At 39.8% G+C, this 27176-nt stretch overlaps 1 protein-coding gene across 1 annotated transcript in view; it reads left to right on the top strand.

Annotated features, from left to right (window-relative positions):
- Positions 1–27176, top strand: part of TBCA (tubulin folding cofactor A) — a 63159-nt gene that overhangs the window by 31098 nt on the left and 4885 nt on the right. The window contains exon 2 of the mRNA XM_055126529.1: positions 23455–23560. Coding sequence (XP_054982504.1) covers positions 23455–23560 — 106 coding nt within the window. The remainder of the gene's footprint in view (positions 1–23454; positions 23561–27176) is intronic.

Raw genomic sequence — 27176 nt, 5'->3', positions numbered from 1 at the left:
ATTTGACTTCCCTACCTCTAGTAATAAATCATTACTAAATAAATAAATCATTAAATGTTGTAAATCACAACATTTTATAAAGGTAAATATGATTCATGAAGTGCTTGTTTGATTGCTATTAAAGATCTGAGGTGTGCAAAGAAGCCCTAGATTTGTTTTTGTAAATTATGAAACCAGATTGTGCCTTGATAAACCAACTACTCTTAGAATAACTTTTAAAAATGTAAATTGAATTTTTAAGCCATTTTTTTAACTGTTAAAAATTGGGTTGAAATTGAACTCTTTATCAAGTACCATTAACAATTAATTTTAGCCATTAACTTATAATTTAGTTTGATGTTTTAAAAAATATTATCTCTGTTAGATCAACAAATGGGACTACATTAAACTAAAAAGCTTCTGTACCGCAAAAGATACAGTGACCAAAGTGACCAAAATACAAAGGCTATCTACAGAATGGGAAAGGATATTTACACAATACCCATCAGATAAGGGGTTGATATCAATGGTGTATAAAGCACTGGTTGAACTCTACAAGAAGAAAACATCCAACCCCATCAGAAAATGGGGCAAAGAAATGAACAGAAACTTTCCCAAGGAAGAGATACAAATGGCCAAAAGGCACATGAAAAAGTGCTCTACATCACTAATCATCAGAGAGATGCAGATCAAAACAACCATAAGATACCACCTCACACCACAGAGACTAGCACACATCCAAAAGAACAAAAGCAACCACTGTTGGAGAGGATGTGGGGAGAAAGGGACCCTTCTACATTGCTGGTGGGAATGCCGACTAGTTCAGCCCTTTTGGAAAACAATATGGACGATTCTCAAAAAACTAGAGGTTGAACTTCCATTTGACCCAGCAATACCACTGCTGGGAATATATCCCAGAGGAGCAAAAAAGTATAGTCGAAATGACATCTGCACTTATATGTTCATCGCAGCACTATTTACAATAGCCAGAATCTGGAAAAAAACTGAGTGCCTTAGAACAGGTGACTGGCTGAAGAAACTTTGGTACATCTATACAATGGAATACTATGCAGCTGTTAGAAAAAATGAGGTCATGAAGTTTGCATATAAGTGGATCATCATGGAAAGTATCATGCTAAGTGAAATGAGTCAGAAAGAGAAAGACAGACATAGAAAGATTGCACTCATCTGTGGAATATAGAATAATAGACTAGGAGTCTAACACCCAAGAATAGTAGAAATAAGTACCAGGAGGCTGTCTCCATGGCTTGGAGGCTGGTCTCTTATTCTGGGCAACTCAGAGAAGGGAGCACCAAGTAAAATGTGGTCGGAGGTCATGCGGGGGAAGGGTGACGCGTGCCATATGTAGACTAGAGACTGAACACAATGGCCACTCAACACCTTTATTGCAAACCACAACACCTAATCAGAGAGAGAGAGATCAAAAGGGAATACCCTGCCATAGTGGCAGTGTGGGGTGGAGGAAGATGGGACTGGGGAGGGTGGGAGGGATTCTGGGTTTACTGGTGGTGGAGAATGGGCACTGGTGAAGGGATGGGTTCTCGAACTTTGTATGGGGGAAACATGAGCACAAAAATGTATAAATCTGTAACTGTACCCTCACAGTGATTCACTAATAAAAATATAAATTAAATATAAATAAAATATTATCTCTGTTAAAGTACAAATACATACAGTGAAGTAAGTCCTTAATGTACTCCAGGTTACTATGTTTGTTGACCTTTAACTGGAATACAGCATAAAAATTACTGATGTTTGCATTTTTATTAATATAATGTCTTCACAGTTTATGATTATTTTCTAGAAAAAGGGCTTAATCAAGGGTTCATCATTAGTGACACAAAAATAGGAAAGAAATAGGAACTGGAGCGATAGTACATCAGGTAGGTAGTTCCCTTGTATGGGACTGACCGGGTTTTATCCTTGGTATCCCTTCTGGTCCTCTGAATACCACCAGATGTGGTCCACAGAGCCAGGAATAAACCTTGAGTACCAAAAAAAAAAAAAGAAGAAGAAGAAGAAAAATCTTTGTAAATATTTTGATGCATGTGTGGGGGTTTTTGTTTTGGAAGCCATATTCAGTAGTGCTTAGGAACTATCCCTGGATTTGTGCTCAAAAGTGACCCGTGCAGGTGGTTTGAGGATGGTGGGCATGTGTAATGTCTGGAATCAAACCAGAGTTGGTCACATACCTTAACCCAGTCTTTCTGGACTGCCATAAATGTTTATTCTAGGAGAACTTTTGACATAATGAAAAACTAGTATAACACACTGAAATAAACCACATCAGAATATCTGTTTATGCTAATAATTCTAAGTCCATGAGTTCTTCTGAATTTTAGAGCTCTAAAATTTCAAAGTTTTCTGCTGTGTTTGAGTTTCTCAGCTTATGTTGTTGCTTCTAAGAATGGTTTGACTTTTGCTTTTGTTTTTTAGTGTAACTATCACACTCGTACTAAGCTTGTAGGAAACTTCACTGTATATCCCATGAGCTGCTCACAAGCCAGGGCTGGGATCCAGTTCTTTGTGGATCAAATCAATGGTATTTCAGGAGTGGGGAGAAACATGTCTGATTTTATTTATGTGCTGGAGGGAAGAGCTGGGCTACACCTGGTAATGATCTGGGTTTACCTTGGCTCCACTTAGAGAGTCATGGGATGCCAGGTATCAAATCACATGCAAGACAAGTACTCTGTCCACTGTACTATATCTCTAGCCCTGCATGTCTGGTTTCAGAAAGGGGTAATAAGCTAACTTTTCTTTCCTTCAGTTGGTGGTGGGGTGTTACTTTAGAGATGTCACAAGGGCAGAGATGATGTGCACAGAAGAGAATAAATCATGTATACAGAGAGGTTTGTGATTTTAGGAAGTAATTAAAGCTGTCAGTGTTTGGTATGTACATGAAGGAGCCATCTGTTTTTACTTTCCGTACGAACTCAGCAATAATCAGAGTAGCCCTTTCATTCATGTACATTTTTTAAAAAGTCACTGCCTCAAAATTTTTAAGGGGATGCGTTGAAATCGTTTTACATTTGTTTTATGAACTACCAATTTCTGACATTCACTGATTTGTTCCTGAGATTTACAATATTGCAAGTGAAAAACAATAGTGGATTGACTTTGTATTTGTCATGTATTATTTTGTTTACAAATGCATGCTTTTGTTTACAAAAATGTATTATCTTACTAAGATTAATTCAAGCATAAATTCTACTTAAATGGTTAATAGAATTTGGTTGATCTCCAGCTTAAAGATTAATTAATGGGTACTGGAAGATGATAAGGTAGCAAATGTCATCAAATTAACACTTATTTCTTTATTTAGTATATACAAAAAAATTCAACAATGCTACTTCCAGTCATGGGAGCTGAGTGATTGGGTCCTGGGTATGTGGGTGGTGAATTGCATTTTCACTTGTACTTTTTTTTAAAATTTATTTTTAATAGCACTTGTACTTTTTTAATATATTCTATTCACATCTTTACCTGTGGAATGATTTTACTTTTTGAAAAGATAAAACGAAGTTTAAAATTAGACAATCTGGGACTGGAGTGATAACACAGCAGGTAGAGCGTTTGCCTTGCACGTGGCCAACCCAAGTTCAGTTATCCCATATAATCCCTCGAGCACCACCAGGAGTAATTCCTGAGTGCATGAGCCAGGAGTAATCCCTGTGCATCACCGGGAATGACCCAAAAAGCAAAATAGAATAAAATAAAGTAAAATTAGACAATCTCTTCATCTTCTTGGGGACTGGAGCGATAGCACAGCGGGTAGGGCGTTCACCTTGCATGCGGCTGACCCGGGTTTGATTCCTCCGTCCCTCTCAGAGAGACTGGCAAGCTACTGAGAATATCCCACCCATACAGCAGAGCCTGGCAAGCTAACTGTGGCGTACTGGATATACCAAAAACGTCTCACAATGGAGACATTACTGGTGTCAGCTCGAGCAAATTGATGAACAGTGGGTCATCTACTTTAAATATGATCTAGTATGTATTAAATCTGATGAAGTAGAAAGCATTGACACTATGTGAGGTGATGGAAAAAGTTTGGTCCCACTGACCTGTTTGGGACAAAATTTTTGACTCTTTGTAATGTCCTAAAAGCATCTTTTGTCCCATTGAAATGACATTAATGGCCTCGTGGATGGGAACTGGTAACTAGGAAGACCAGGCCGTAATCAGAACTTAAAAGTTTTAGCCACACCCCTCATCCTCTGGAGAGAGGATAGAAATGAAGTTAATAATTGATTGTGCATAAATGAGGAAGTATACATGAAATCAGAAGTAAAGGGTTTGAGAGCTTCCAGCTGGGTAGAAAGTGAGCCAGCTGCACAGAAGAGAATCTCCTATGTTCACTTGTATTCTTAGACCTTAGTTTATGCGTTAGTTTACCTGGCCACTCATCTAAAGCCTTGCTCATATGCTTTAATACTCTGGTAAAAGTAAGCAGTTCCATGAACCACAGTAGCAAATTAATTGAATCCAAAGGAGACAGTCATTGGAATCTTCATTTGATAGCTGGTTGGTAAGAAACTGGTGACAGCCTGGGCTTTTGACTGGTGTCCAGAATTGAAGTCAGCTAGAGGCAATGTCTTATGGGGCTGAACCCTTAATCTGTGTGGAATTCACTCTCTTCTCTCAAGTAGATGGTGTTAGAATGGAATGAATTGTTAAACAAACTGTCCCACACTATAGAAAAAAAAAGAGAATTTTTGTTTTGTTTTGTTTTGTTTTGTTTTGCTTTTTGGGTCACACCCAGCGATGCTCAGGAGTTACTCCTGGCTCTGCACATACTCCTGTCGGTGCTTGGGGATCATATAAGTTGCCAGGGATTAAACCCAGGTCGGCCTCATGCAAGGCCAACACCCTACCCCTGTACTAACGCTCTGGCCCCCGAGAAGTGAAGTTTTCTATGAGTAGTAAAGGAAGACACAGAAAGGGAAAACTGAGGTTTTTCCAACAAATGCCTGTAAGTTAAAAGTCACCATTTCAAATACTGATTTCACTATTTCCTACCCAGCTGGCCTTTAATAGGTCATTTCACTTTGACTCACAGTTTGGAATGATGACAGCTGTTTTGTTTATTTTCCAGAGAAATCTGTGAGTGTATTTAGTGAGATATTTGTAAGGCGCACACTGGTAGGTATTTATAGGAGACACATTTGTAGTTCTCACAGCATCTGCTTTTAGGGTAGATAAAATTTTAACTTATTTTAATAAATTCCTTGATGGAAAGTAATATGCTGTGAAGATCCATAGGAAAGATGCACAGTAGCAGCATGGAAAGTGACAGGATAGGGGCTAGAGTGTTCTTCCTGAAAGACAAAGAAAAGACATTTAACTTGTTTTGAAGATGCCATGAGAATAAGGGAAAAGATGTAGGAGAGAAGGACCACTCAGATAGAACAAGCATTATCTCATCCAAATATCTCATTTAAGTTGTTTTTATATGGCTTTTGGAGGTGTGTGTTGGGGTAGAGGTGGGCGTTGGACTGTACTCTGGGTTCCTGGCTCTGTGCCCAAGGATCAGTCCTGGCAGGGATTGGAGGACCATTAAAGGAACTGATGTCAGCCACATGCAAGGCAAGTTCCCTATATCTTTCATGCTCAATTGAGAATTTTTTTTTCATCTTTGGATCACAACTGGTGATGCTTAGGACTTAACTTCTGTTTCTGAACTCAGGACTTAATTTCATTGGTCCTTTGGTGACCATATGGGATTACAGGGCTTGAACTCGGGGTTGGCCACGTGTAAGACAAGTGCCCTACCTACTACAGCCCCAAGAATTCTTAATTAAGATGGCTAAGTAGGTAGCTTCTAATTTGCAATTCACTTAAATTTTATCAAATGAGTAGACTTTTGGTATCTTTCTTGATACTTTTGTCTCCACATACTTTTATAAAACAATTTTTTTCTGAGTCTGCAAAGTTCCTAATTTACAAAAGCTTAAAATTTACACTGCATAGTATTTTTACTGTGACTTCTGAAGACATACTTTCTCTTGTGTGTTGTGCAGGGGGTTGGGGGAAGTGTTACTCTTTGTTAATTCCCTCATCTCCCTAATCTTGAGTACTTTTATCCTTTTCACTGGGAAGAGTATGGGTTTTAAAACTGACAGTTGGGTTTTAAATTGGATACTGAGTTTTAAATCCTGTGTTATCAAGATGTCACAAGCTTTAAGATGAAAGTGGATAAACTTTCCCTGGTGCCAGTACTATTTTTTTCTGTAACATTCATTAAACATGTTGGACTGGAGAGATTCAGTGGATAAAGTGCTTGCTTTGTATGTGGCTGACTCACCTTGGATCTCCTGCACCCATAATGGTCCCGTGAGACCTCCAGGCAGGATCCTGAGCACAGAGCCAGGAATAAGCCCTTGGTATAGCCAAGAGTGTCCCCCAAAAAGAAAAAGAAGGTAATTAGTGAGCCTAAGTATTTAGCTACTTAATGCTAAACTCAATGTAAGATAGTTTAAAGGTTTTGTTGTTTCTGTATTTAATGTTTGACAATTGGTAAGTTACAATAACATTTTAATTAAAATATGATTTAGATTATTGTAGGATAACATTGGTTTGTTTTTTCTCTGTGGCTATAGGGAACTTAGGTTTATCGGGTTACACTCATCACACTGCTCCCATTCCTATGTACTTGTAACCTCTTTCTTTGTGCTCTGCTTCCCCAACTGGTCAGTCACTTGTATCCCCTAATTAGACTCTGTTAACTTGTAAGGTCAGATCCGTCTAAGGACACTGGACTTGTATTCATAAATGAAATATTGCTTTTCTCTTCTTATGTTCCTCCTTTGCATAGTTATTTCAGAGCAACGTCCTTTTTTTATAGACACAGGAAATTAGTTAATGCTGTGCTTTTGTAACTTGGGAATTAATTGACTCCGAATAATATTCACTCCTGGGCATCTGTTCTCTCAACTTAAGTCTCAGTTGCCCTTACTTCACTAGCACCCCAAAGGCAGGGTCCTAACGAGCGACTGGATGGACCCAGGGCAAGCTGTGAACTACCCTGGCATCTAAATGGGCCAGGCCAAAGCTCCATAATACTTAACTATGTTAAGAGCATGATCATGGACAGATTCTGTCATGATCCAAAAAGTAACAACTAGATTAGTACCCTGCTAGGGTTAGGAATGATTAATTTGGCCTGAGCACTGTAGTCTGAGATCTATAGCGAGATGTCCCCAGGAGAGCCATCCTATAAGCTTAATGTATCTCTTATTGTGTGCATACAAGATGACTAATATTATGAATGTTTATATGTTTGTTGAACTAATGAAAGGAGAAACACGCCCATAGATGGCATTTTGCCCTTGGGCTGAATGAGAATTTTTCCTAGAAGAAGCTTTCCCTAAGGGAAGGACTTTACCTCTGTTAATTGTATGACCACACCTATGTGTAATCCCCAACCTCCATCTTTTGGGATATAACTAAGGCTGTGAGAGTGGGCAGGGAGGAGGAAGAGAATGGAGACAGGATTGGAATAAACTGCAATTGAAACCAACCAGCCTGGCCCTCGTTTCCTCCTTCATCTACCCATTGCCTTGGCAGTCTCGGGTGGGGGAAGCGAGACCACTGAATGCAGGCTGTGAGAGAGAGAATCGCTGTGGTCTGCGTATTTGGTTTGTTTGCTTTTTTGCTTTTGGGGGCACAGCCAGCAGCGCACAGGGGTTACTCCTGGCTCTGCACTCAGGAATTACTCCTGGCAGTGCTGGGGGACCATATGGGATGCTGGGATCAAACCCCATGGGCCGCATGCAAGGCAAACGACCTACCCACTGTGCTATCACTCCAGCCCCTGTCTATTTGTTTTTTAAATTCACAGATTATATTCCGTTAACCTAATAACCTTCTATTTTTTTTTTGCTAACTTAGCTTTAAATATGAATACAAGCTTGTGTACAATATGGAATATTTTTTAATGTAGCAGAAAATGTGAAATAAGGTGTTAATAGGTAATTTTCCCTTTACTTCCTTCATGTTTATTTGAGGAAAAGATGAAGCATCTGACCCTCTAAATAATTTAATCCGTTTTGGATAAATTGTTTTAAAGTAAGAAACCATTATTTCTATACCTGCAGAAAAAAAGTTCTATTGACATTTAAGATGGTGGGCTGGAACAATAGTACAGTGGGTGCACGCGGCCGACCCAGGTTCGATTCCCAGCATCCCATATGGTCAAGCATATGGGATCCCTGAGCACCGCCAGGGGTGATTACCGAGTGCAGAGCCAGGAGTAACCCCTGTGCATTGCCAGGTGTGACCCAAAAAGAAAAAAAAAAAAGATGCTTTCAACTTCAAATTAGTTAAAAGTCAAACTACACGTGACTTAAATTAAAACTTGAATGTTTTCAAAATTGTTAGTTCAATAGTTCAGTACCATCATCAGAGATAGGTTGTGTAAGAAAGATTGCTGTTCTGATTAAGTGTTAGATTAAATGTTCTGCCATCCCAGAGTGATAGGCTTGGTATCCTGATGATCTCAAAGTGTTGGTCACCGAAGTGGTGGGAAACCACAGGGGAGAAATAGAATTACACCTGCTCATTGTATTTAGGAACAATCCTCCCTCCCTCTCTCTCTCCCTTCCTCCCTTTCTCCCTCCCCCAGGGGATTTTTTTTTTTTGGGTCACACCCAGCGATGCTCAGGGGTTACTCCTGGCTTTGCACTCCTGGAGTAACCAGGAGTTGCTCCTGGCAGTGCTTTGGGGACCATATGGGATGCCGGGGATCGAACCCTGGTCGGCCGCGTGCAAGGCAAACGCCCTACCCGCTGTGCTATCGCTCCGGCCCCCAGGGGATTTTTTTTAACTTACTTTAAAACACCTTGGTTTACAAAGTTGTTCATAATACATTTGTTTCAGGCATTCAATGTTCCAACACCAATTCCATCACCCATTAGACCTTCCCTCCACCATCGTACCTAGTTTCTCCCTCCCCCCCCTCCCTCATCCCAGCCTTGTCCTTGGAAGGCAGGCTCTCTAAGCCTATGGGCAATTATTCCCATTTATGCTTAAAGTTCCCAGGATGGAAGCATTGTAAATAAACTTTTGAATATTTATACAGCTAATGATCCCCCTGGAATTAAGTTTAGAGGGGTTGGGGAGACCTCAAGTGGTGCTCAGAGGACCTCTCCCAGTGATTCTCCTCCATCCAAACCAGCATTGTGATAGTCCAAGAATGTCTAGGCCCTAAGGTTCCAGGGATTACATGGACTACCCTGGCAGTGTTCAGGGGCCTCCAGGGCAGTCACAGGGGAGGGACCATGTGGTTATAGGAATCAAACTGGGGTCAGTTATATGCAAGACATATACCTTAACCCCTATTCACATTTTAATTTGCATATTATCTTCTCCAGTAAGCATTCCCTAACCATCTTACTTTAAAAGGCAGTTCTTCACTGAGTGCTGTATCTCAGTTTATTATATCACGATTTAACATGTTTTATATTTTGCATAACACTTTCTAAAGTGCCATAGCAGAGATCATTGTTGTTTTGTCAGTTCTGTATCCTTGATATATAAAATGATGTCCAGCACAAAGTAGGTCCTCAGGAAATGACTATTGAATGAGTAGTTTTCCTTTTAATTTTTTGTTGTAGACATGAATCCAATTGCAAATTTTGTTCTCATACTTTTAAAGGGATTGTCTGGCAGTTCCCATGGTTGATTGGAGTATATACTCTGCATATCTGGAGCCCTGAGTTCAGTTCCTGGCACATCTGAGATGGTGAGGGTGTACTCCCAGCACCACTGAGCCAAGGTGCACTGCCTCGCCAGCCAGAGTATTGAACCATTCTGGAATTTAGAACTGGGGAAAATAAACAATCAGATCTGCCCTTAATAATGTTCTATAAGCACTTGAACATATATTCTTTTTGGAAGGAAATTTCTATAATGTGCCTGTTTACATTCATCTGGTGAATTATTTTCAGACCACCATTTCTTATTACTTGTCCTAATGATCTATTCCTTGATATATGTGATATGTTGAGATCTCTGTTGACTGTGTTGTCTGTGCCTTAATAGGTCTATGTATTTAGATATACCTGTGTTGGATGCAAAGATCTTGACAGTTATAATTTATTAATGAATTCTCCCTTTGATCATTGATAGTGTCAGTCATCAGCCACCTTTTTTTTTTTTTTTTTTTTTTTGGTAACTGAGGGGATTAGCAATTGCTTGTCCAGTCCCTTGGGACTTGGTCAACATTTGTAGCCGGGAGAGGGTGCTCGAGTGAAAAGGAGACAGATGCAAGAAGAAAGAGAGACACAGACACAAGAATGGGAGCAAGCTCCAATTTTATTTCTCCTAAGCTAGTCTTTTATAATTGATTATATGAGGAAGTGGGCAGAATGGGAGAATAGCAAAGAACGCAAACGTTTAATGAAACTGGATGTGGGCCCTGATTGAAGTTTCCCTGGGCATTTGTTCTGCAACCTTTCCCAAGAAGCGGTTGTTCCTAGTTACAGGTCAGTTTGTACTGACATATTGGTTCCCAGGCATAGGTTTCTGGCCGTTCCCAGGCATTGGTTCCCAGCAATTGCTGGCTTACTCTGTGCTTTTGAGTCAAAATACTCCTGTCTTTAAATGTGAATCTTTGGATCTGATATGTGCTTCTTATATGCATAATATTAGATCAGCATTGGGCCAAGGAGATAGTATAGAGGTTAGTACAGGGGTTATGTCACATGAAGGTATATGGCCAACATGGTTTCCATTCTCAGCACACAGAACATTCCAACTATTTCTGTTTTTTTTTTTTCTTTTTGGGGGTCTCACCTGGCAATGCACAGGGGCTCCTGGTTCTGTACTCAGGAATTACTCCTGGTGGTGCTCAGGGAACCATATGGGATGCTGGGAATCGAACCTGGGTTGGCCGCGTCCAAGACAAACGCCCTACCTGCTGTGCTTCCAACTATTGTTGGGTTTAGCCCAGGAATGCCCTGTGCACCATCAGAATGGTCATTGGTGGTCCCGGACACAAGACCTGAGTTGCCCATTTCCATAATACTGAACCACTACTTAGGATTCTGAGAACCTCTTGGGAGCACCCCTCTCATTCTCCCTCCCCCACCCACCACTCTCAGTAGCTAGGAGGGCTAGCCAGCGGGAGAGTATAGGGATTGAGGTGTTTAATAATTTTGGTTTTCGGGGTTGGAGTGATAGCACAGCGGGGTAGGGCGTTTGCCTTGCATGTGGCTGACCTGGGTTCAAATCCCAGCACCCCATATGGTCCCCGGAGCACCGCCAGGAGTAATTCCTGAGTGCATGAGCCAGGAGTGACCCCTGTGTATCGCCGGGTGTGACCCAAAAAGCAATAATAATAATAATTATTATTTTGGTTTTCTTTTCATGAATTTCTACCTGCCTTTTTTCATTTTTATGGATTTTCTTGGTAATTTTCTTAATTCTGCTTCAGATTTGAGTGTGGTGTCAAACTCACTGTATTGTAAAAATAGTCTTTTTTGTGCTATCAGCTCATTGTTCTTAGTTCTTTTTCTCCACTTGAATTTTTTTGTCTCATTTTATACTTATGTTTCTGATTCTATATTGTCATTAAGGCTTTCATGGGTTTTCTGTTTTTCTTTCCCTGTAAAAAGAACTTTAAACATCATTTGCAGGACAACTTTGTTAGCTATTGTTTCTCTAGGAAAGCCTTTATCTCTCCGTTCTATTTGAATATGAATTATGCAGAGTTCTTGGATGGAAGTTTTATCTTTTAAGACTGTAATTTCTCTCTTACCCTGTAGCATTCTTACAGAGAAATTAGATAGTAGTCTGACTGTGGTATGTAGTATATGTCACAGGTATTTGCCCTAGCAGCCTGTAATACTTTTCTTTTCATAGTTTATCAATGATGTGTTTCAGTGTTAGTCTTTTTTACATTTAGAAATTAGTATTCAGTCAGCTTTCTGGACCTCTTATGATTAGGTCTTTCTTTAGGCTTGAGACGTTCTCAGCTTCATCTCTTCTATGCCCACATTTTGTTTTTAGTTTGTTAGTTGAAAGGCTTTTAAATTGTTTCCATGGTTTCATTTGTTATAATGCTATTCAAACGCTTGTGTTTAAATTTTTGTGTGGACAAGTTTTTTGGGGGAGGAATGGGGGGTGTACACTTAGGAATGGAATTGCTGAAATCTGTGGTACCTTTAAGGAAAGGCCAGATTTCCAAAATACCCCTACTACTTTGCATTTCTACCAGCAGTATTTGTTTCGGTTTTCTTATACCCTTGTCAACAAACTATGTGTTGTTTTTGGTTCCAGTTGCATGCAGGGCAATGCCCTTCGCCTACCAAAGCAGTCTCCCTGGCCCCTTTAGCTACTGAATGAATTGTAGTCTTTTTACAACATTTTAGAGTTGTAAGATGTTTGTTTTATATGTATATAATGTGTGTGTAATAATCTCCCCTTTTTGGCCCATACCCAGCAGTGCTCAGGGCTTACTACTGTCTCTGTACTGAAAATCACTCCTGATGGGGAAGGGGCTTGGGGAAGCATATGGGATGCTGGGGATTGAACCTGGGTTAGCTGGTGCGAAGTGTCTTACCCATTGTACTGTTGTTCCAGTCCTACTGCGATTTTTTTTTAAGTTATACTAGTTACATTAGTCTATTGTTTGTGTCCTTAATATGGTTTGTGTTAAAATATTAGTTATTAGGTTGTCAAGGACAAATTTTGCTATAATTGTGGAATTTTCATTTATAATAGAAAGTGAATAAAGAAGACTAAGCTAAAATACCTTTTTATCTTAGTCTATATTCTTGATTTGCCAAAACTTCTGTTTACTATAAGTAGTATGCTTAAATGTTGTCTATAAATTTGCCTGAAATTTACAATTTCCCACAATATATTTCTCAAATGTGTTAAGCTCAGCTATTCTGGAGAGAGTTGAGAGCAGAGGTCCTTTTTTTGTTTCACATAAATTTACAGTTGATCAAAGACAGCTTTCCTTGTAAGAATTCTCAGGACATTTCAATATGTGAGTTTTAATATGCAAATTATTTCATAGATTTTAATATTCACTGTACTGTGCACACAATCACACTGTCATACGGGTACGGTGGTAGTTATTGCTCTATGTTTTCATGGATATTGGCTTATACGACTAATGAAATATTTTTAGTAAATTATGCCTTTAAATATGAATTAGGGCTTTATTTTTACTTGATACCTTAACAGCATATACAAAACTTGCCAAGGGTAGCCAGAATTATAACTCTTAGGTATACCTTGACTTATTTCTCATCAAATTTAGTTTGGAAAATTTCAAAATATAGCTTAAGAAAAAACTAGTAAAGCCTTTAAAAATTACTTAAATATGTACTCAAAGATAATTTTTGCTGCCTAACTTGTTGACGAAAGTAATGCTTAGGCATTGGGTGTCCAAATTTATAAAATGGATGATCTCTTTCTGTGCCTTGCACTGAGCTTCCCTACCCCAGATCAACAGGGCTTTGCCCCTCTGGCCAACAGATACCTTTGTTTCTTAAGTGTCCATTGTTCCATCTATTTCTATAACACTGATTCTGAAAGACAGCATGATTCAGTATCCCAAAATTCCCAACTGAAACTTTAATGATTTAATATTTGGTGTGTAGTTATGGAATGGTTTAAATACAAGCTTAGTACCTGACTTAGCGTGCCATATGATGGGCCTGTTTCAGATTTGTGAACTTAATCCTAAAGTATTACCATTAACTGCGTTGAAATACATTTTTTTTTATAATTTATTTATTTTTAATTAGAGAATCACCGTGAGGGTACAGTTACAGATTTATACACTTTTGTGCTTATACTTCCCTCATACAAAGTTCGGGAACCCATCCCTTCACCAGTGCCCATTCTCCACCACCCGTAAACCCGGCGTCCCTCCCACCCTCCCCACTCCCATCTCCCCCCCACCCCACCCTGCCACTGTGGCAGGGCATTCCCTTCTGTTCTCTCTCTCTAATTAGCTGTTGTGGTTTGCAATAAAGGTGTTGAGTGGCCGCTGTGCTCAGTCTCTAGCCCTCATTCAGCCCGCAACTCCCTTCCCCCACAGGTCCTTCAACTACAATGTAGTTGGTGATCGCTTCTCTGAGTTGCCCTTTCCCAGGAACGTGAGGCCAGCCGCGAAGCCATGGGGTCAACCTCCTGGTACTTATTTCTACGGTTCTTGGGTATTAGTCTCCCACTCTGATATTCTATATACCATAGATGAGTACAGTCTTTCTATGTCTGTCTCTCTCTTTCTGACTCATTTCACTCAGCATGAAACTTTTCATGCCCATCCACTTAACTACAAAATTCTTGACTTCCTTTTTTCTAACAGCTGCATAGTATTCCATTGTATAGATGTACCAAAGTTTCCTCAACCAGTCATCCGTTTTGGGGCATTCGGGTTTTTTCCAGATTCTGGCTATTGTAAACAGTGCTGTGATGAACATACATGTGCAGATGTTATTTCGATTATACTTTTTTGCCTCTCTGGGATATATTCCCAGCAGTGGTATTGCTGGGTCAAATGGGAGCTCAACCTCTAGTTTTCTGAGAGTCGTCCATACTGTTTTCCAAAAGGGCTGAACTAGCCGGCATTCCCACCAGCAGTGTAGAAGGGTCCCTTTCTCCCCACATCCTCTCCAACAGCGGTTGCTTTTGTTCTTTTGGATGTGTGCCAGTCTCTGTGGTGTGAGGTGGTATCTCATGGTTGTTTTGATCTGCATCTCTCTGATGATTAGTGATGCAGAGCACTTTTTCATGTGCCTCGTTGAAATACATTTAAATCTTTCGACTGAGAGATGACTGGATCCTAGTCTGATTTCTAACACCGGGTCTTCATACCCTCTCTTCCTCGCCTCCACCTCTGCGTTTTTTAATTTTATTTTTTATTTTTTAATCACTGTGAGATATAGTCTCAAAGCTTTCCTGTTTGAGTTTCAGTCTCACAATGATCGATCACCCAGCCCTTCACCAGTCAAGAAGTCTGAAGGTACCATCAGGCTGCTGATGCACTCGCCCCGCAGGTACAGGTTGACTTGCTGGCGGCACCATACCTCCCATCTGCTTTTTTTTTTTTTTTTTTAAATCTTTATTGTAAATAGCCCAGTCCTGCTCTGAATGATTTCTTTTTAAAGTTCTCTCTCAACAAGAAGTTTTTTATTTATTTTTGTTAAATCACTATGAGATACAGTTACAAAGCTTTCATGTTTGAGTTTCAGTCATACAATGATCGAACACCCATCTCTCCACCAGTGCACATTCTCCACTACCAATGTCCCCAGTATTACCCCCCACCTTTCCAACCCTCCCAATGCCTCTCTGGCGGACAATTTCCCCCATATTCTCTCTGCTTTGGGGCATTAAGATTTGCAATACAGACACAGAGAGGCTATCACGTTTGGTCCTGTATCTACTTTCAGCACACATCTCCCATCCCAAATGATCCCTCCAAGCATCATTGACTAGCGATCCCCTCTCTATTCCAGATGCCTTCTCCCCCAGCTGATGAGGTGGACTATCAACCATGGAGCAATATTCCTGGCCCTGCTCTACTGTCTTTGAGTGTCAGTCTCATATTATGTTAATTTATATTCCACAAATGAGTGCAGTCCTTCTGTGTCTGTCCCTCTCTTTCTGACTCATTTCACTTAGCATGATACTCTCCATGACCATCCACTTATAAGCAAATTTCATGACTTCATCTTTCCTAACAGCTGCACAGTATTCCATTGTGTAGATGTCCCAAAGTTTCTTTAACCAGTTGTCTGTTCTCAGGCACTTGGGTTGTTTCCAGATTCTGGCTACTGTGAACAGTGCTGCAGTGAACATACAGGTGCAGATGCCATTTCTACTGTGCATTTTTGCACCGTCGGAATATATTCCCAAAAGTGGTATTGTGGGGTCATACAGAAGCTCAATTTCTAGTTTTTGAAGGAATGCCCATATTGTTTTCCAGAAAGGCTGGACCAGCCGGCATTCCCACCAACAACAAATGAGTGTCCCTTTCTCCCCACATCCACGCCAGCACTGGTTGTTCTTGTTCTTTTTGATGTGTGCCAGTCTCTGTGGTATGCGATGGTATCTCATTGCTGTTTTGAGTTGCACCTCCCTGAGGGTTAGCTATGTAGAGCATTTTTTCATGTGTCATTTGGCCATTTGTATTTCTTTTCTTGAGAAAGGTTCTGTTCATTTCTTCTCCCCATTTTTTTGATAGGGTTGGAGGTTCTTTTGTTGTACAATTCTTCTAGTGTACAATTCTTCTAGAGTTCATTTTTTTGCAGGACAGTTCAGTTTTTCTCAGCACCACTTGTTGAAGAGGCTTTCCTTATTCCATTTCACATTTCTTGCTCCTTTATCAAAGATTATGTGATCATATATTTGAGAGTCTGTGACAGCATATTCAATTTTGTTCCATTGGCCTGAGGATCTGTTTTTAGTCCAATACTATGCTGTTTTAATTACTACTGCTTTCTTTTCCCAGGGATTGCTTTAGCTATCTGTGGGGTTTATTGTTCCATATGAATTTCAGGAGTGTTTTGTCTATTTCTTTGAAGAATGTCATCGGTATCCTGATAGGGATCACATTAAATCTGTATATTGTTTTGGGGAGTATTGCCATTTTGGTGCTGTTAATCCTCCCTATCCATGAGCAGGGATGTCTCCATTTCCTAGTGTAGTTTAGAGTTGCGTCTCTCTGATGATTTGTGATGTAGAGCATTTTTTTATGTGCCTTTTTGATAGTGTCCTCTCTTATTAAGTGGTGTTTTGTAATTTTCTTTGTATAGGTACTTCACCTCTTTAGTTAAGCTGATTCCAAGGTTTTTGATTTTCTGAGGTCTTGTGAATGGGTTTTATTTATTTTTTTTTTATTTTTTATTTTTTTTTGGGTCACACCTGGCGATGCACAGGGGTTACTCCTGGCTCTGCACTCAGGAATTACCCCTGGCCGTGCTCAGGGGACCATATGGGATGCTGGGATTTGAACCCGGGTCGGCCGCGTGCAAGGCAAACGCCCTACCCGCTGTGCTATCTCTCCAGCCCCTTATTTTTTTTTTATTACATCTTTCTTTTTCATTATTTGTATATAGGAAAGTCATGGACTTTTGGGTGTTGATTTTGTAGGCTGCACTTTACTATACAAACCTATTGTTTCTAGGAGCTTTTGTAGAGTCTTTTTGATTTTCTGAATATATATCATATTGTCCACTAATGGTAATAGCTTGACCTCTTCCTTTTCTATCTGTATGCCCTTGCTATCTTTTTCTTGCTTAACTGCTGTGGCCAGAACTTTCAGTACTATATTGAATAGGAGTGGTGAGAGCAGGCAACCTTGTCTTTTCCCAAATCTTAGAGGGAAGACGTTTAATTTTTCTACATTGAGAATGATGCTTGCCTTGGGTTTGTGATAGATGGCTTTGACTATATTCCTTTAATGCTCATTTCATCATAAACTGGTACTGAATCTTGTCAAATGCTTTCTCTGCATCTATTGGTATGATCATATGGTTTTTATCTTTTATTGATGTAATGGATTATGTTGTTTGACTTGCAAATGTTAACCTATCCTTGCATCCCTGGAATGAATCCTACTTGGTCATGGTATATGGTCTTTTTGATGAGTCGTTGGATTCTGTTTGCTAGAATTTTGTTGAGGATCTTTGTGTCTGTGTTCATGAGGGATATCGGCCTATAATTCTCTTTCTTTTTCTCTGTCTGCTTTTGGTTTCAGGATGATATTTGCTTCATAGAAACTCTTTGCAAGTGTTTCTGATTCCTCAATTTCCTGGAAAAGCTTGAAAAGGACTGGGAGTAAGTCCCCTTTAAAGATTTGGAAGAATTCACTAGTGAATCCATCTGGGCCAGGACTCTTGTTTTGGGGGAGACTTTTTATTACCATTTCAATTTCCTTGATGGTGATAGGTCTGTTCAAATATTCCAGGTCTTTTTGGTTCAGCTTTGGGAGGCTATAGGAATCCAGGACTTTATCTATTTCCTCAAGGTCTTCATGTTTTGTGGCGTAAAGATTCTCAGTTATCTCTGAGGATCCTTTGAACTTCTATAGTTTCTGTTGTGATCTCCCCCTTTTGTTCTGATTCTGTTTATTAAGGTTTTCTCTCTCCCTTTCTTTGTGAGTCTTGCTAGAGGTTTATGGATCTTGTTTATTTTTTCAAAGAGCCAGCACTTGGTTTCATTAATCTTTCAGATTGTTGTTTGGGCTTCCATCTTTTAATTTCATCTCTGAGTGTAGGATAACATTGGGTATGTCTTTTCAGCCTTGCCACAGGGAACTTAGTTTACCTTAAAGCAATGTCCTTTCTGTATGGACATAGGAAGACAGTTAATATTATGCTTTGTAACTTGGGAGTTGTTTGACTCCAATAATATTTACTCCTGGGCATCTGCTTTCTCACTCAGTTGCCTTTAGTTCCTAACACCCCAAAAGCAGGATCCTGACGAGGGACAGAATGAATCCAGGGCAAGCTGTGAGCTACCCTGGCATCGAAATGGGCCAGGCCAAAGCGCCACAATACTCAACTATAAATTGAGAGCATGGTCATAGACAAATGCTGTCATGATCCAAAAGTAAGGACGAGACTAGGACTCTGTTGGGGTTAGGAAGACTAACCTGGCCTGAGGACTGTGGTCTGAAATATATATATAGTGAGTGTCCTCAGGAAGAACGAAACTTTAAGTTTGATATATCTCCTACTGTGCTCATGCAGAATGACATTGCTAGATATATTAGAAGTAGATTTGCACAACTATTTAAGTGGATTACTAGCTGAGGAAAGAAGAAAGTGACACACCCTGGATGTGATCCCGCCCTTAAGCAGATCTCCTAGTAATCTGGAGTAATCTCTTTAAATGAGATTTTGTTAATCTCCTGGAGGAGTGGTCTTACCCCTCTTTGTTGATTCCTTAATATTCAACCCACTTTTGTGTCACCACCCTGTGTGATTGCTGTATAAACTTAGACTGTAAGAGAAGACACAGGAAGACACAGAAGAAGAGCACAGAAGTGGAGAGAAGAGACAGAAGCAGAGAGAAGACACAGAAGCAGAGCATAGAGCAAAAGAGAATCATTGGAGCCAGAAACGGGAAAAAAAGAGCACAAAGCAAGTGAGAATCAGAGTCAGAAGTGAGAACAAGTGGGGCTCCAGAGACTGAAGCAGAAGGGCTCTGGAGAGAGAGATCAGAAGAAGAGAGATCGGAAGAGACCCAAGGAGTGACGACAGAGACAGAGAGAGATTGAAAGAGGCCAGAGGAGAGACTGCAGAGTCAGAGATAGACAGACAGAAGGAGCACAGCAGCATACACAGAAGCAGAGCACAAAGGAGGAGCCATCCCTATCTGGTCCATATGCAGCTTCGAGAGAGCATGGGTTGGGGGAGGGAAGAGAGCGCCGCCCTGAGAGCCCGAGAACAACACATTACATCACCCCTTCCACGTGTGCGTGCTTTTGTATTTTTTTTTATTCCACCCTTTTTTATATATAATTTATTGATTTTTTTAGTGATTCACAGTGAAGGTTACAGTTACAGATTCACACATTTTCGTGCTTGTTTTACCTTCATGCAATGTTCGAGAGCCCATCCCTTCACCAGTGTCCATTCTCCACCACTTATGAACCCAGTGCTTTTGTATCTTTTACATCTGAGTTTTATTATTTCCTTCCTCCTGTCTGGGTTGGGCTGCTGTTGTTGGTCATCCTCCAAACACTTAAGCTGTGAGATTAGGTTACTTATGTGGGCTGGCTCTTCCTCCTGAGGAATGGTTGTAGATCTATAAGCTTTCCTCTTAACACAGCTTTTGTTGTGTCCCATAAGTTCTGGTAGCTTGTGTTTTCTTTCTCGTTTGTTTCCAGGAATCTTTTGATTTTCTCTTTGATTTCCTTTCTAAGGCGCTCTTTTCAGTAGTAAACTGTTAATAATTTCCAGGGATTTGATTTGATTTTCTGTTTGTGTGTATGATTCACTTCTATTTTCAGCACATCATGGGCTGAGATTGTTGATACAATCTCTATCTTTTTAATTTTTTGGAGGTATGTTTTGTGGCCCAGCATGTGGTCTATCTTGGAGAATGTCCTATGCACATTTGAGAAGAATGTGTATTCAGCTTTTTGAGGCTGAAGTGCCCTGTTTATAACTACTAAGCCCCTTACTTCTATTTCTTCCCTCAGATAAAGCATGTCCTTGCTATGCTTTAGTCTAGTTGATCTATCAAGAGGTGATAAAGTGGTGTTAAAATCTCCCACTAGTATTGTATTGCTATCAATGTCTTTCTTCAAGTCTATGAGTAGTTGTTTTAAGTATTTTGCTGGTCCCTCATTAGGTGCATATATATTTAGGAGTGTTAAGTTCTTCCTGATGTACAAGATCCCTTGATCAATAAGAAATGACCTTCACTGTCTCTTGTGACCTTCTGCAGTCTGAAATCAATGTGGTCTGATACCAGAATGGCTACCCCAGCTTTTTTGAGGCAGTTGTTTACCTGTAGAATTGTTTTCGAGCCTTTGACTTTGAATCTGTATTTGTTCTGACCCAGTTGTTGAGATGTGTTTCTTGCAAGCAGCAAAATGTTGGGTTCAGTTTTTTGATCCATCCTGCTACTCTGTGTCTTTTAATTGATGCGTCTTGCCCACTGACGTTGAGAGAGGTTATTGCTAGGGGGTTTTGTCCCATCTCTCTACCAAAGTTTGGTGTATTTTGAGGGGCTTGTCTTGTATTAAAGTAGCCTGTTTAGTTGTTCTTGTAGCTATGGTTTTGAGATATGAAGTTCCTGAGTTGTTGTTTGTCTGTGAAACTGTGTGTTGTTCCTTCCTCTATGAATGAGAGTCTAGCTAGGTAAAGTATTTTTGGTGAGGCGTTTATTTCATTGAATTTTTTCACTATATCCCACCACTGTCTTCGGGCCCTGAGTCTTTCATCAGATAAGTCGCAGTAAATCTTAAGGATGCTTCTTTATAGGCAGTTTTTTTCTTTGATTTTGCTGCTTTCAGAATTTTTTCTGTCTGGGGTTTTCATCATTCTGATCCAGATGTGTCTTGGAGTATTTTTATTAGCAACAGAAGTTTAGAAGTAAGTCAGTAAGGCAGACAGAGAAAACTGCTTTTAATATATATGGAATGTGAAACTTTTTCTTTTGGAACATTCCATTTTTCCTAAACTGACTAGTATGAAATAAGGAGATTGAGATATAAGGATTGATTTTTATTATCAGATTAATCAGTATAAATTGTTCATTTTAAGACTCTCCAATCAGTATTATTCTCTTTGGTTTTTGGATCACACCAGCCCCAGTGAACAGGCCATAAAGTGCCAGGGATCGAACCTTTTAGGCTTGTCACTTACAATGCATGTAGTCAACCTATTGAATCATCTCTGCAGTCCTCCATTTTTTTTATTATTTTGATAAAGCCACACAAAAATACAGAAAAAAATTGTCACACAATTTTGCTAAGATCATCTCATCTTTATTTTGGATTTGGTTTGATTTCCCCCCACACCAAAAACTAAGCTTTACAAGACTACAGTGTGTTTTTTTTTTTTTTTTTTTTTTTTTTGCTTTTTGGGTCACACCCGGCAATGCACAGGGGTCATTCCTGGCTCATGCACTCAGGAATTACCCCTGGCGGTGCTCAGGGGACCATATGGGATGCTGGGATTCAAACCCGGGTCGGCCGCGTGCAAGGCAAACGCCCTACCCACTGTGCTATCACTCCAGCCCCAAGACTACAGTGTTTTAAGTGCTCAAACACACACACACACACACACACACACACACACACACACACACCTTAGTGCATACAATTTTGATGCTATTTCAATTTTATTTTTATTAATCATTAGGCTAACATTGTCCTTTCTGCCTTGCCACAGAGAGCTTAGGTTTATTGGGTTACTCCCACTGCAGTGCTACCATTCCTCTGTGTTTATTTGTAACCTCTTTCTTTGTGCTCTGTTACCTTGTAAATATTGCTTTCTCTTCTCTTTAAGTCCTTTATGTAGTTAATTCAGAACAGTGTCCTTTCTGTATGGACACAGGAAGACAGCTAATGCTATGCTTTTGTAACTTGGGAGTTAATTGACTCTGAATGATATTCATGTATGGGCATCTGTTCTCTAGACTTAAGCGTCAGTTGCCCTTACATCCTAGCACCGCAAAAGCAGGGTCCCAACAAGGGACTGGATGGACCCAGGGCAAACTTGTGAGCTACCCTGGCATCGAAATGGGTGTGGCCAAAGCACCATAATACTTAACTATAAGTAAAGAGCCTGGTCATGGACAAATTCTCTCATGATCCAAAAATTAATAACTAAATTTGGACCTTGCTAGGGTTAGGACTGGTTAATTCGGCCTGAGCACTATAGTCTGAGTCTGTGGCGAGATGTCCCTAGGAGAGACACCCTGCAAGCTCAATGTATCTCTTACTGTGTCCATATGTAATAACTAACATTAAGAAGTAGAATTAAGATGTTAATTAAGTTATTCGACTAAAGAGAGCAGAAACAACCCTAAGTGGTATTTTGCCCTTGAGCGGAAGAAGGACTTTTGATGTGTTGATTATGCTACTGGACAGGGTGTGTTGGGGAGAGACTGGAGAGAGACCAGGGCAGCGAGATGGAGCGTGGAGAGACTAGCAAGGAGGACAGAGGGAGAAGAACATAGGGGAAGAATGCAGGAGTGGGCACGTGGAGAGATGAGAGACCAGCCTGCGAGAGGGAGTGAGGAGAGATGAGCGTGAGAGACAGGAGGAGATGGGAATGAGGGGAAGTGTGAGACTAGAATGTGGAGCTGAGACTGGAACAGGTAGCGCATGGGGAGAATGGAGTAAACAGCAACTGATCTTCAACCAGCTTGGCCCTCGTTTCTTCCTCCATCCGCCCATGGCATGGGCCGCCAGTGGGGGAGTGGCCCGAGTCCATCAAACCCAGGCAGTGAGAGGGAGAGCCGCCAGGGCTTTCCCCAGCTGCTTCGTGATTGCACAGTCATTGTGTGAAATTACAAAGTTATTCCTGGTTGGGTTACAGGTTTATTTATTTTGGTTTTTTGGGCATATCCTGCTGTGCTTAGGACTTACTCCTGGTTTTAGGCTCTTGTATCACTACCGACAGACCTTTGGGGTCCTTATGTGATCCTGGAGATTGAACCCGGGTCAATAGTGTATAAAGCACTTGCCCCACCCACTGACCTTTAGCTTCAGTGCTTGATGCTGTTTTTACATTGTAAATGTAATTAGCATAATTGTTTGTTTCCTAATTGAAAGTTTAAGAATTTAATGCTTTGGGATCACATTTGCTCATTAACAAGACGTAATCTTAAAATATATGATTAAAGTATTCTCATACTGTTTCCCCTTCCTCATCTAATGTAAATACTTCAGTATTTTATATTTATGTTGTTTCTTATGTTCAAGTTTCTAGAGAAAAAGTTAATTTTCTGAATATTTATTTACAGCTTGGTCAAAGAAAAAGTGATGTATGAAAAAGAAGCCAAACAACAAGAAGAAAAGATAGAAAAGATGAAAGCAGAAGATGGTGAAAATTATGCCATTAAAAAACAGGTAAATTTGTGGCTTCAGTAATAACAGCAGACATTTATAGAATACTTTCAGTTGACATATTAACAGACTTTTGAGGTGATTGTTTTACTTATTTACTGTTAAAACCCCCAGGAGCCAGAGTTATAGCTCAGTGTTAAAGCATATTCTCTACGTGTATGAGTCCCCATATCTGATTCCCAACACTGAACAACAAACTTCCACTTTAAAGAGAAGGAAGCACACGTGAAATATCTCTCAAGCCCACACAATTGCCAGGCTTTATAAGTGGAATTTGAACACAGATGTTCTAGCTCTAGAATGTGACCACTGAGCTCACACACCTCTTGACTGGACCTCTTACACTTGAGCTTTATTCTAGAGGGCAGGGGTGGCCACACCGTTTTTTTTTTTGGTCAGAATTAATTCCTGACTCTGTGCTCAGGGATCACTCCTGAAGGGAACTGGGGGACCAAACGTGTTGGGGAATGAACTCTGATGAGCTGTGTGGAAGCGCTCTTACCCACTGTGCTATTGCTCTGGCCCAACCACCATAAAATCTTTTAACAGCCTGCCTGCATCTGTACCCTTCTTTTTGTCTGAGAGGACTGTATGCCCTGGACCTTATTGCAAACACCAGTAACATTGACATTGTTTTCGCTTTGTCCTTGTCTTCACAGTAACTGCTCACTTCTTTATATTGGCAGTTTTGATAGAACAGCCTCTGCTAAGTTCTCTTTATTTCACTGCCATTATTCCTTAGTATCCTTTGCTGAAACTAGATAAATAGCTTCTTCTCCCACCTCCTCCCTCCCTCTCTGTCACCCTGTATGTATATAGAGAGGCATTTAAAGTTCTTCAGGCTTCTGTCTACAATCCTTCTCTAGATAGTCTCATAAGATTCTATAATTTTGAGTAGTGTTTTAATGGTCATTCATTTATTAACTCAACAGAAATTTATGGGATGCTTTTTACTTGCCAAATACTGTTCCAGGTGCTATAATTTGAGGGTGGAGGGAACGTGGGTCACACCCAGCATTGTGGTGAGCATTCAGGAGCCACTCCTAGTGGTACTGGGGGACCATATGTGTTGCTGGGCATCAAATTGAGGTCAGCTGAGTGCAAGACAAGTACCTTAATGCCTGGACCATCTGTCTAGTCTAACGCACACTTTAAGTATGGCATTAAACGTGACAACAAAAATCATAGGTTTATGCTGTAGCTACATAATAAACCTTAATATTGGGAAGAGTAAATCCTTTCAGTTTTCTTTTTCAAAATTATTTTAGCTATTCTAGTTTCTTTGTCTTTTAATAGGTTTAAAATTAGCTTGTCTTTATCTATGAAACACCTTGCTGAGATTCTGATTAAACCCATAGATCAGTTGGGGAGAATTACCATCTTGACTTTGTTGAGTCTTCTAATCAATGAGCTACGCCAGTCCGTTCAGTTTATTTAGTTCCTCTTTATCAGTCACTTGTAATTTTCAACATATAGATCCTGCACATGCTATTAGCATTACCTCTTGTGTTTCATTTTCTTTGACCTCATTGTAAATGGTAGTGTTTCTAATTTCCATTTTCACACACAGTATTTGTTTATAGAGAAACACTATCAGTTTTTGTGTAACTACGGATTTGAGAACTCAGGTTTTTGTTTTTGTGGGGTTTTTTTTCCTGCTAGTCCTTTCTGATTGTCATCATTTGCAAATACAAATACTTGTATTTTTTTAGTTTTTAATGTCTTAATACTTTTTCTTGCCTAATTACCCTAACTTCAGACTTACATTACTTCGTTGAATATTAGGTAAAGATTGAAAATTCTTGACTTGCTTTCATAGAGAACCCATTTAATTTTTCACCATTGACTGTAGTATTAGCTGTAAAGGTATTTTGTAAAGGGTTTTTCAAGTTAAGGAGATCTGACTTTCTCTATTCCTAGTTTGTTGAACGTTCTTGTCATGAATGGGTATGTGTCAGATTTGTCATATGATAAAGTCAGGCATTTTCAATTTTAGTCTCTAATATTAAGCAAGAATTTAGAACTGGTTTATTACTGTTTGATGACTTAAATTTGATGTCTGATTCTTTGGAAACATAGTGAATTTGATTTGCTAATTGTTTAAGCTTTTGACACATAGTTTATGCATCTGTGTCTTTTTTCTAGTGAGGGAGGCGCACCTGATAGTGCTCAGAGCTGGCTTCCTGGCTCTGTGCTCAGGGATCATTCCTGATGGGCTCATGGGACCATATGGGACTCCAGACTTCAAACCCAAGTTGGCCACATGCACGGCAAATGCTCTACCCTCTGTGCTATCATGCCAACCCTTTCATCTAAGTCTTTTTAAAAGTCTTTATCTTTAGTTTGGGTATTACATTAATACCTGGCATCAATAAAAAATAGAAAATAAATTGGGGAGGGATTTGTAAAATTGTTAATTCTTAAAATATTTCAAATTAATTGCCTTGTGGAACCATCTAGACTTGGAGAGTTTTTATTCAGGAATTTTTAAATTATAGGCTTCAATTTATTTAGTGATGAGGGAAAACTCAGTTGAGTTTTGGTACTTTGTAGCTTAGAGGAAACGGATTACTTCTAAGTTACTTAATCTGTGAGCATCATGGACAAATAAAGCATTGTTCAGGGTTTTTTTTGTTCTTTCAATTGTTACAGATAGCTATAATTTATACTTTATCTTTGTCAATCTTAACTAGTTTTTTCAATTCCCCCACCCTCTGAAAATACTGTGTTCTTATTGATTTGTCTCTATTGTTTTTCTATTTTTATTCATTGAGTTTTTTGGTCAATTTTTTTCCCTTCCTCTGCTTATTTTGTAATTTTTCTATGCCCCTAAGTAAAAAGTTAGAGATTTTACTGTGGTTTCAAATAGACTTGATTATAAAGGAAATTGATTGAGTTTTCTGTTCTGTTACTGAATTCAGATTTGCTGTTAGTAAATCTGAGCATTTCCAAGAATCCTCCAACTTCTGTTTTACAAAAAAACTGTTCCCACAGAAAAATCACAACTCCCTCCCGCACCCAGCACTATTGAATGTGGTCACTGGACCTAATCTCAGTTGAGTCTAGTGTTGTAATGTCTTGCCCATTTGGCCAACTGTTGCTGGGAGTATGTGTGGGATCCTCTGTGTACTGTTTGGGAATCTCTTCCCCAGAATTCATGGCCAGCTTTAAAAACATTAAGGTTCCAGGGGATTGCAGCCTTTTCCGTTTACTGGACATTTTCCTCCAATCTGGGTCATGAGTCACCTTGTGGGTGTTTGTGGGAGGAGAGGGCATTGACAGTGATCAAAAGCTTCCTCCTGGCTCTGCCTTCAGGGATTATTCCTGATGGTACTATGGGTATCATATGGGGTGCCAGAGATTAAAACCGAGTCAGCCATATGCAAGACAGGCGCCCTACCTCTTATACTGTCACACAGGCCCCCTGTATCATGATTCTTACTTAATTTCAATCTTGTAATTAATATTAAGTAAATTGGTTATTCAGATATTTTAAACAGAGGCACCATTTATTTGACTGATCACCAGAGGGCATATATAGTGCAAAATCATACTTAGTATAATTCAGGTATTATGGTATATATGTGTCCTATATTCTCACCTTCTATGCTGTCTTTTA

This window comes from Sorex araneus, chromosome 1 (assembly GCF_027595985.1).
Source record: "Sorex araneus isolate mSorAra2 chromosome 1, mSorAra2.pri, whole genome shotgun sequence".
In the NCBI taxonomy this organism is placed as follows: Eukaryota; Metazoa; Chordata; class Mammalia; order Eulipotyphla; family Soricidae; genus Sorex; species Sorex araneus.
Note: the sequence above shows the minus strand (reverse complement) of the source record. Positions and strands in the feature narration are given on the sequence as shown.